The sequence below is a fragment of the Melanerpes formicivorus genome, unplaced genomic scaffold (assembly GCF_026170545.1).
Source record: "Melanerpes formicivorus ecotype bairdi unplaced genomic scaffold, bMelFor1.0.p_v2 SCAF_621, whole genome shotgun sequence".
Taxonomy (NCBI): Eukaryota; Metazoa; Chordata; class Aves; order Piciformes; family Picidae; genus Melanerpes; species Melanerpes formicivorus.
Window position 1 is genome coordinate 50884 of NW_027142973.1, and position 9934 is coordinate 60817.

The 9934-nt window shown below is 62.2% G+C and overlaps 1 protein-coding gene across 1 annotated transcript; it reads left to right on the forward strand.

The window, feature by feature from the left end:
• The first annotated feature begins 4592 nt into the window (after positions 1-4592).
• FMOD (fibromodulin) lies at positions 4593-9678 on the forward strand. The gene is made up of 2 exons (XM_068170795.1): positions 4593-5583; positions 8479-9678. Exons 1-2 carry the CDS (start codon positions 4593-4595, stop codon positions 8628-8630), a joined length of 1143 nt encoding a protein of 380 aa, XP_068026896.1. The 3' UTR covers positions 8631-9678.
• Positions 9679-9934: the final 256 nt, after the last annotated feature.

The following is a 9934-nucleotide window of genomic DNA, read 5'->3' on the forward strand; positions in this document are numbered from 1 at the left end:
AGCAGCAGCTCCTGCTGGCTGCCACCACCCTCCCCACCACTTTCCCTGGAATCCAGCTCCCTGGCAGCAGGAGCAGCTCCCTCCACGCAGGCTCATTCTCCACATCCACCCAGAGCCTCCAACCACCTCCCTGCCTGCGGTGAGAGCCCTCCTCCAGCTGCCCCACAGCACTGCCACGGCAGTGCTCAGTGGCAAGGGGAGATGCTACCGGCTGGATGACCTCCCCCTGCCCCCCTCGAGAAGGGTTTTACCTCCTTTTAGGCAGCACCAACCCCCTCCAGCCCCCCTCCAAGGCAAAGCTTTCTCTGAATCCTCTCTCCCTGCCGGTCCCAGCTCCGTGCTGTTGTGCTTTCCAGGCACACTCTTCCTTCCCAGCTCGAAAGGCTTCCTGGCAGAGTCCCCAGCGTACAGCGTGTCCCCCGGCAGCCAACCGCCCCGGGCCCTCCTCCCCCCTCCAGCCGGGACCTTCGGCACGATAAAGATCTCTGTAAGGCTCCCCGGGGGCAGAGGATGTTTGGGCTGGGAAATTCCAGTGGAGAGCAAGGAGAAAACAAGCCCAGAGGGAGTCTGGCACCTGCTGAGCTTCACTAAGTAGTTCCAGGCTCCTGGGAGGACCTGGGCGTGCTGCTGGAGCCGGGCATGGGATGGTGAGGAGCGGTCAGGGCTCCTCCTTTCCTTTCCTCGCTGGAGGAAATGCTTTGAGAGCTCTGGAAGAGCTGATCCCGAAGCTGAAGGGCACAGAGAGCCAAGATGGAGACCGGGGGCAGTGCCACCAGCCTCCCCCCCCCCCAGCTTTGCAGGACCCCTCCGAGGTGCAGCTGAGCCTTGTGGCAGGCAGAGCTGCAACCTCTGAGCTCTCTACCCACTCGTGGGTGCCCTCAGCAGCTGTCCCCTGCCCCATTCCCCCCCTGCACCCATCCCTGGGTTAGTCTTGGGGTGGTGTGGACCCCTCCTGCCGGGTGGATGGGCACAGCCTGCAGGAATGCCAGCTTGGCATCCCTCTCCCCCAGCAAGCTGAAGGCAGATTCCTGCTGTCACACAGTGGCCCTTTGCTAGGCAATTTATTTACCTTGGATGCTGCAACCTTATCGTTCAGGGAAATGTTTATCCCAAATATTTAAGGGCAGAACTGCACAAACTGAGGCTTCCTGGGGCAGGAGCCCAGGCTGCAGCCAGAGCAGGCTCTGGTGCCTCTTCCCTGGGCACTGCAAAAGTCAAAGGCACTTTCTGGTGTCTCCCTAAGCATCACATCCCCGGAGCCCCCCCAGAGCAGAGACTTTTGTCCTTCTTTTCATCTGGCCAGAGGCCTCCTGGTTGCTTCCTGATGAGAAACGCAGGAGAGCTGACAACAGCCCTTTGAAAAAACAACATCCCCAATTCCACTAAGTCGTTAAACAGAGAGAGCCTGAAAAGTGCCAACACTCCTAGGAGAAAAGACTGGAGAGAGAGAGAGGAGAGAGAGAGAGAGAGAGAGAGAGAGAGGGAGAGGAGGGAGAGGGGAAGGAAAGCAAAAAGCAGGTTATTTATAACGCCAGGCAGCGTTAGGGTCTCCTCAGTCTCTCCTGCAAACTGGGCTGCTGCTGCTGCTGCTGCTGCTGCTGCTGCTGGGAGGTCACTCCCCAGCCAACCTGCCCAGCCTGTGACCTGCAAGCACAGCATCCGAGCCGGGATCTGGGGCGGGCAGCAGCCCCTGCAGACCAGGAGACACAACTCACATGCTGCTTGCCACACGGCAGAGCCCGGCCAAGAGCAGCAAAGGCTTTGCACAGGAGGCTCTCAGCCTGGTAAGTCTCTCTCCCTCTCTCCCTCTCTCCCTCTCTCCCTCTCTCTCTCTCTCTCTCAGGATTTTTTGATCATTATTATTATTTGCATCTCTTTTCCTTCCCCTCTGAAGGCTGATGGCCAGCCCCTCGCCCCGGCAGGCAGGCAGCTGCCATCCAAGCTGATGCCAGCCACAGGGGTGGCACAGCTGGAGTGCCAGCACTCCTCAGCTGCCAGGGTGGGGAAGCCCTCTCCTGCTGGCCACAGCTCTTTCCCCTCTGGCAGCTCCTTGCCCACTCAGCTGGGCACCTCTTGCAGTGCCTGCTCGCTGCCCGTCCCAGCTCTTCCAGCGTGGGGCAAACTGGTTTCACACCTGGCACAGCAGCACTGGCCTCAGACCATGGCTGACCACAGGCTGTGAAGCCCCTTGGCTCCAAAGCCTGCTCCCTCTCCAGGTGAGCAGCTGACTCCAGCAGCCTCTGGCACAGGAGAGTGGGGACCAGAGATGACAGAGGTCTCGTGGGTGATGCACTCAGCTCAGATCCCACCCCAAACCCAGGGCTGAAACCCACTGGGGAGGGGAGAAGCAACCTTCGAGGGAAGCAGGGAGCAGCGGTGCCTGCTGAGGACAGGCTCTGGAGTCACCAATAGCTTGAAGAGGGGCACTGGGAAAGGTGGAGGGACTCCAGGGGTCTGTCCTGCCCTGCACAGAGGAGCCCCTTGGAAGGGGCTGCCCAGCAGCTCTGCTGGGGTGGAGAAGCCCCTGGGGCAGAGCAGGGCAGCTCTGGTATGTCAGCAGGCAGAGTGCCCTGGAGCAGCAGCAGCAGCAACTCCTCTGTGGCTGCCAAGCTCCTCTGTGGCACACAGCATCCCACAGGGCCACGTCTCCTCTGCCCCTCAGCTTCAGGAGCATGCAGAGGGAGGAAGGAGGGAGAGGAGGAGAAGGTGAGGGAGCCATGGCTGGAGCTGAGGATCTCAAAGCCCTCTTCCAACCCAACGGGCTCCGGGCCCCTGCCTGCTGCCGCCTCAATCCCTCTTTTCTTCCAGCACAAGCAGCCTGCCAGGCTGCCTCGGTGGCAGGGCAGCTGCTGCCCAGCAGCAAACTGTGCCCTCTTTGTCTGCCAGGCAAGATCCACTCTGAGCTGTGGGGTGGGGACACAGTGAGGTTCCATCAGGTGACCCCAGAGCGAGGAGCTGCCGCTGGCCCCTGCCTGCCGCCTGCCCACGCTGCTGGAGCCGAGCTGGCAGCGATGTGGCAGCAGCCCCACAGCTCCCAGCCACGTAGAGAGGAGCCAGCAGGCAGGAGCAGCTCCTCTCCCCCTCCAGAAGGCACAGCCCCACGTATTTCCTGGAGGCATTTCAAGCTGCCTAGCTCCAGGCCACTCTGTGAGCTCCTTCAGCCCTGAGACCAGGAGTCAGGGTGAGGGATGGAGCTGGAGCCCTCCTGCCACCAGCACCACGCAGTGCCAGCTGCATGGCACAAGCAGGGTTTGAGCAGCAGGAGGTCTGGAGATGTCCAGAGAGTCACAGAATAGAAGGGGTTGGGTTGGAAGGGACCCCAAAGCTCAGCCAGTTCCAACCTCCCTGCCACGGGCAGGGACACCTCCCCCCAGCCCAGGCTGCTCAGGGCCTCATCCAGCCTGGCCCTGAACACCTCCAGGGAGGGCACAGCCACAGCCTCCCTGGGCAGCCTGTGCCAGAGTCTGCCCTCCCTCACTGCCATGAATTTCCTCCTCATCTCCAGTCTCAACCTCCCCTCCTCAAGCTCCAATCCATTCTCCCTCATCCCATCCCTTGCCAGAAGTCCTTCCCAGCTGAATGCTGCCACTGGTCCTGGTGGGGCTGAGCTGGGGGAAAATAGAAGCTTGCAAGTGGTCTCATTTCAAAACTCAGCCAGGAGTTGTTTAGCAGCTTTGCATCAGTCCCCAGCAGCATCCTGCAGCCCTGGGGGCGGGGGGAGAGGGAGAGCTGGATGGAGCCCACAGCAAATCATGTCACCAGCCAGAGCAGCACAAACAGAGCTGCACCACAACATGCCTGCAGCTCCAGCAGCCCTTCTCACAGCCACTGCTCTCCTCTGCTTGGCCAGAGAGGGGCCAAGGCCTTTCTCCTCCCTCCTGGGCACAGCCTGGCACCTCAGGGCAGAGCTGTGGGACCACAGAGGCTCAGACTTCACGTCTCCATCCTCCACTCCTGGCCTGGACCAGCAATGGTGTGGCCAGCAGGAGCAGGGCAGGGATTGTGCCCCTGTGCTTGGCACTGGTGAGGCTGCACCTTGGATACTTGGCTCAGTTTTGGGGCTCCTCACTCCAAGAAGGACACTGAGGGGCTGGAGCAGGCCCAGAGGAGGGCAGTGAAGCTGGGGAAGGGTCTCCCACCAGCCCCACACCTGGCTGGATGCCCAGCCCACGGGGTGCAGCTCCCCTGCCTGGAGTCCTCACACCACTGCTGATGGAATCAGGGAACCAACAAGGTTGGAAAAGACCTCAGAGATCATCAAGTCCAACCTGGCACCCAGCACCTCCTGACTAACTAAGCCATGGCTCCAAGTGCCACATCCAATCCTCCAGGGATGGGGACTCCAGCACCTCCCTGGGCAGCACATCCCAGTGGCCAATTCCTCCTTTCCCCTCACCTCCAACCTAAACCTCCCCTGGCACAGCTTGAGACTGTGTCCTCTTGTTCTGGTGCTGCTTGCCTGCCTGGGAGAAGAGCCCAACCCCCACCTGGCTCCAACCTCCCTTCAGGGAGTTGCAGAGAGCAAGAAGGTCTCCCCTGAGCCTCCTCTTCCCCATTTCTCCCCCACCCCAGGTCCCTCCCACATCAGCACCATGCACTGGGCCAGCATCCTGATCATGGCTGGGCTCTGTGGAGCCTCCCTGGGCCAGTACAACGAGGAGGAAGACCTGGCTTGGCTCCAGTACTACATGAGGCAGTCCAGGATGTCCTCCTACAACTACATGCCCTACTACGAGGACGAGAACCCTCCTTACGTCTACTCCTACCTCCCCGCTCCGGACACCGAGGCAGAGCCTGGCCCTGAGCCTCAACAGGCCACCTCCTGGCAGTGTCCCCAGGAGTGTGACTGCCCCCCCAACTTCTCCTCAGCCATGTACTGCGACACCAGGAACCTGAGGTACCTGCCCTTCGTGCCCTCCAGGATGAAGTACGTCTACTTCCAGAACAATCAGATCGCCGCCATGCAGGAGGGAGCCTTCGACAACGCCACCGAGCTGGAGTGGCTGGCGCTGCACAACAACCAGATCAGCAGCGAGAGGATGGGCAAGAGGCTCTTTGCCAAGCTCAAGAGGCTGGAGAGGCTCTACATGAACAACAACAACCTCACCAAGGTGCCCAGCCCCTTGCCCCGCTCCCTCAGAGAGCTCCACCTGTCCTACAACCAGATCGCCAAGGTCCCCTCCAACGCCCTGGAGGGCCTGGAGAACCTCACCGCCCTGTACCTTAGCCACAACTTCATCTTTGAGATGGGAGCCTCCCTCAAAGGGCTCAAGTCCTTGATCCTGGCTGACCTGAGCTACAACCACCTCAGGAAAGTCCCTGAGGGGCTCCCGGCCTCCCTGGAGCAGCTCTACCTGGAGTACAACTACATCAACACCATCCCCGAGGACTACTTCAGGGTGTCCCCCAAGCTGCTCTACGTGCGGATGTCCCACAACAGCCTCACCAACCAGGGCCTCTCCACCAACACCTTCAACAGCAGCAGCATCCTCGAGCTGGACCTCTCCTACAACAGGCTCCAGAAGATCCCCAGGGTCAGCACCAGCCTCGAGAACCTCTACCTGCAAGGGAACCAAATCGACGGTGAGCAGAAACGCAACGGCCACGGGGAGGGGGCAGGGGGCAGGACATGGGGGGAGGGGGAGGGGGGTGCAGGAGATGGGGGTGAGGGGAAGGAGGATGGGGGTGCAGAGATGGGGGGCTGCAGGAGAGGGGGATGAGGAGGATGGGGGTGCAGGACATGAGGGGGTGCAGGAGAGGGGAATGAGGAGGAGGGGAGTGGGGGTGTAGGAGATGGGGGTGAAGATGAGGAGGATGGGGGTGAGGATGAGGAGGATGGGGGTGCAGGGGATAGGGGTGAGGGTGAGGAAGATGGGGGTGCAGGAGATGGGGTGAGGCTGAGGAAGATGGGGGTGAGGATGAGGAGGATGGGGGTGCAGGAGATGGGGGTGAGGGTGAGGAGTATGAAGGTTCAGGAGATGGAAGTGAGGATGAGGAGGATAGGGGTGCAGAGATGGGGGGGTGCAGGAGAGGGGTATGAGGAGGAGGGGAGTGAGGGTGCAGGGGATGGGGGTGAGGGTGAGGAGGATGGGGGTGCAGGAGGATGGGGGTGAGGATGAGGAGGATGGGGGTGCAGGAGGATGGGGGTGAGGATGAGGAGGATGGGGCTGAGGGTGAGGAGGATGGGGGTGCAGGAGGATGAGGAGGATGGGGGATGGTTTGAGCAGGCAGCTGGAGTTTGGGAGGCTTCTCAGTGGCCCTGAGCAAGGCAAGAACAGAGCTCACTGTGGCCCAGCACACCTGGAGCTGCGAAGCTGCCAGCTCTGAGCTCTCCTGTGGGATCCACGGCAGCTTTGCAGTGGTTTTCCTCCAGCTCTTGCTGAGCATCTGCTGCTTGGAGGTGCCAGAAGCCAGCTGTGGGTAGCAGCTGATGGGGAGGGGGCTGTGGCTTCAGCCCAGTGTTGCACACAGGCAGGGGGATCACAAACAGGGGTGGGGGTCCCAGGGGGTGGGAACAGACCTCAGCCTGGCCAAGCTACAGCAGGGGCCAGGGACACACTGTGTGGTGGCCAAGGGCTTGCAGCACTGGGGACCCTTCTCCAGCCCCTTCTGCCTACCTCCTGCCTGGCCTTGCAGGGCACCAGCACAGCCCATGGCCCCAAAGGCCCTTCCAAGGGGGGTGGTCTGCAGCCAAGGGGGGGACATCCTTGCTGGGGCTGGGACAGGGACAGACAGCAGCTCCTGGTTATCAGAGCCATCAGGGCAGCAGCTTCTGCCAGGGCTGAAATTCACTCCACTGATACACAAACAAATAAAAGGGAACAGATTGTTCTGGGGCTGCTATTTATAACAAGGAGCTTGGGGAGGGGGGAGAAAACAACCACCCCAAAGCCAGCAACCTCCTGGAAAAACCCAGGCTGGCAGCTCTCAGCCCAGGGCAGGACCCTCCTGGAGCAGCATTGGAGCCTCTGAGCCAGGCTGGGGCTGGGTCTGGGGCCGGGGCCGGGGCTGGGGCTGGGGCCGGGGCCGGGGCTGGGGCCGGGGCCGGGGCCGAGCCGGGGCAGCCCTCAGGCTGCTGCGGAGGGAACTCACAACCCCGCAGAGGGAAATCGACAGAAACAAACCAGAGCAGACTCCCAAATGTTTGCTTCCAACCCCCCTGGAGCTGCTCACCCTGCCCACAGATGCCACCAGACCACCACGGAGCCCTGCAGCCTCTCCCGTGCTCGCTCCTCCAGCTGCAGGCTTCGCTGCTGACCTTTCAGAGCATCCCTAGGGGCGAGGGGCTGCAGGTCCAGGCGTGCAGCATCGACCTCTTTTGAGGGGGGGCCACATCCGACCCCATAGGGCATCAGAGCCAGGGTTGTGCCGCCTGCCCCCCCAGCCACCCAGGAGGTCCTCACTTGCCTCCCTGCACACCACAGGGCTTGCAGCCCCCCAGGCCTGCAGTCTGTGGGCGCAGGGGTCCCCCAGCACCGCGCTGCCTTCCCCAGCAGCAGCCAGGCCTGGAGCTTTGCTGCCATCTAGTCGGTGCCTCCTGTCCCACATCCTGCACAAAATCCTCGCAGCTCAGTCGGCTTCTGCCCTCCAAACCCAGCCCCGGGCCGCAGCTTCCCTGCCTGCTGCCGGCGGCGGCGGGTGGCAGGCGAATGGAGAGGGACGGGCACGGGGATGGGCACAGGGACGGGCACAGGGACACGAGTGGGCACAGGGACGGGCACAGGGACGGGCACAGGGACGGGGATGTCCTCGCTCCTAGGCACACTCTCTGGGTGGTCCTACAGGCAGGGGCTGGAAGCTGCAGCCTAGGAAGGCAATTCCCAAGCCCTCAGCCTCCAAGCAGCTTTTAACCCTGCAAGTCCTCCAGGCAGGCTGGGCAGAGGCAGCCAGGGGTGGGAGCTGCCACCACTGCCAAGCCCTCAAGCGGGCACAAACTCACAGGCTCCTTCTGCCTGTTGGGACAGGACAAGGGGGGGTGGTTTGAGACTGAAAGAGGGAGACTGAGACTGGAGAGGAGGGAGAAATGTTTGACACCGAGGGTGGGGAGAGCCTGGCCCAGGCTGCCCCACGCTGCCCCATGCCTGGCACCATCCCAGCTCAGGTTGTTTGGGGCTCTGAGCAGCCTGCTCTGGTTGGGGCTGTCCCTGCTGGCTGCAGGGGGTTGGACTGGGTGAGCTCTCAAGGTCCCTTCCCATCCAAATCAGTTTGTGATGCTCTGACTGCAGCTGGGAGCATCAATCACCCTTTCAGCTCAAGAGCAGAGAGTGTGGAGCCCAGATTTGGAGGAATTGGCAATTTGGGGGCGGATGGGGGGGAGGGAAGGGCGGGGGGAGGTCTTGCCCTGCCCACCTGAACACAAACCAGCTCTCCGAGCTCAGCCCCGTCCCCGGAGCAGCCTCCCGCTGGCATTCCTCCCACGCCACGCCACGGAGGTCGGAGCTCAGCTCTCCCTCTCTTCTTCACTCCTTCCCCCTCCAGAGTTCTCCATCAGCAGCTTCTGCTCCGTGGTGGACGTCATGAACTACTCCAGGCTGCAGGTCCTGCGGCTGGACGGCAACGAGATCAAGCGGAACGCGGTGCCACCCGACGCCCCCCTGTGCCTGCGGCGTGCCACCGTCATCGAGATCTAGCCTGGCGCCCCCTGCCCTTCAGGACTTGGCTCTCCCCTTCCCGGGGAGACCCTCACCCCCGTTTTAACGCAGCTTGATGGTTTGATTTGGCTTCTGCAATAGTGCAACAAGGGAGCTCCAGCAGCAGCCCACACAGGTGGGCTGGAGCTGTTCTCCCCAAAACATTCCCCCCCACCACCACCCCTTCCTTCCAGCCACACAGGTCCTGGCACTGCTCCCCTACACCTGTCTGACCCCACCACGGCCACCCCACCATTCACCATCTCTCCTGGTCTGGGTGGGATGCAGCAGGGATGGGAGAGAGCTCATCCCACCTCCCAGGCACGGCACTGAGCATCCAACCCCAGTGGGGAGGGGGTCAAGGGTGGGTCCTGCAGGACCAGCAGATCTAAACCAACTCACCCTGGGCCAGGAGAGAGTGGTCCCTGGGAGGCACATCCAGGAGGTTGGCAGCTGGATGAGTAAAGGGTTGAAGGTTTCCTGGCTGCCAGCATCCCTCAGTCCTGGATGGGGAAGGGCAATCCCACTCTTCCCTCTTCATTCCCCCCCTCCAGAGATGAAGCAGAGAAAGCTCTCCTGCCACTGCTGAGCTCAGAGAGAAACACCCTGGGAAGCAGCCAGGCCATGGGCCAGGGCTGAGAGGGGTCTCACATCTTCCTGCCAGACCACTGCTTCAGGGCAGGATGGGGCAGTTCCCGGTGCCACCCCCCACCCAGCTCGGCACCCCCCACCTGGCTCTGAGCTCCCTCCCTGCCCAGGCAACCAGCATCACCCACTTCAACCCCCAGGGACACCTGCAGCACCTCAGAGCTCACCACAACCCCCCAGCCTGGTGCCTCGGATGGCTTCGTTTGAGAGCCCAAAGGAGCAGCTGAGCTTCGGTGATGGCCTCTGCAAAGCTGCTGAGCCCACATCCAGACCCTCCACATTTAAACTGCATGCAAAAACACCACCCCAAAAGACCCCAAACCCACCCCCTCCCCGTGCTGTCACCACCGCATGAACTGCAGCTCTCATACCCAGCAATAAAGCCCTTTCTGTCACTGCACTGAGCGTGTCCGAGGAACCCCGGCTGCGGGAGCGGGGGGGAGGAGGTCGAGCGGCTCCGAGCTCCTCTCTTGCAGCCCAGATCCTCCTGCAGCTGCGCTCCGGGGCTGGATTCGCCGTCTGGCGGCTGGAGCAGACGCGGCTGGTCCCTACCCTACCTTGCCCGCAGCGAGGAGCTGCTGCTCCAAGCACAGAGCGAGGGCTCCGAGCTGCTGCTGCTGCTCTAAACACAGAGCGGCTCGGGAGCTGCTGCGGCT

Bases quoted from the DNA above. Each gene is read 5' to 3' on its own strand.
- FMOD (XM_068170795.1), top strand. From the start codon at position 4,593: ATGCACTGGGCCAGCATCCTGATCATGGCTGGGCTCTGTGGAGCCTCC. The intron at 5,584-8,478 runs GTGAGCAGAAAC...TTCCCCCTCCAG, and splicing joins GCAAGGGAACCAAATCGACG to AGTTCTCCATCAGCAGCTTC.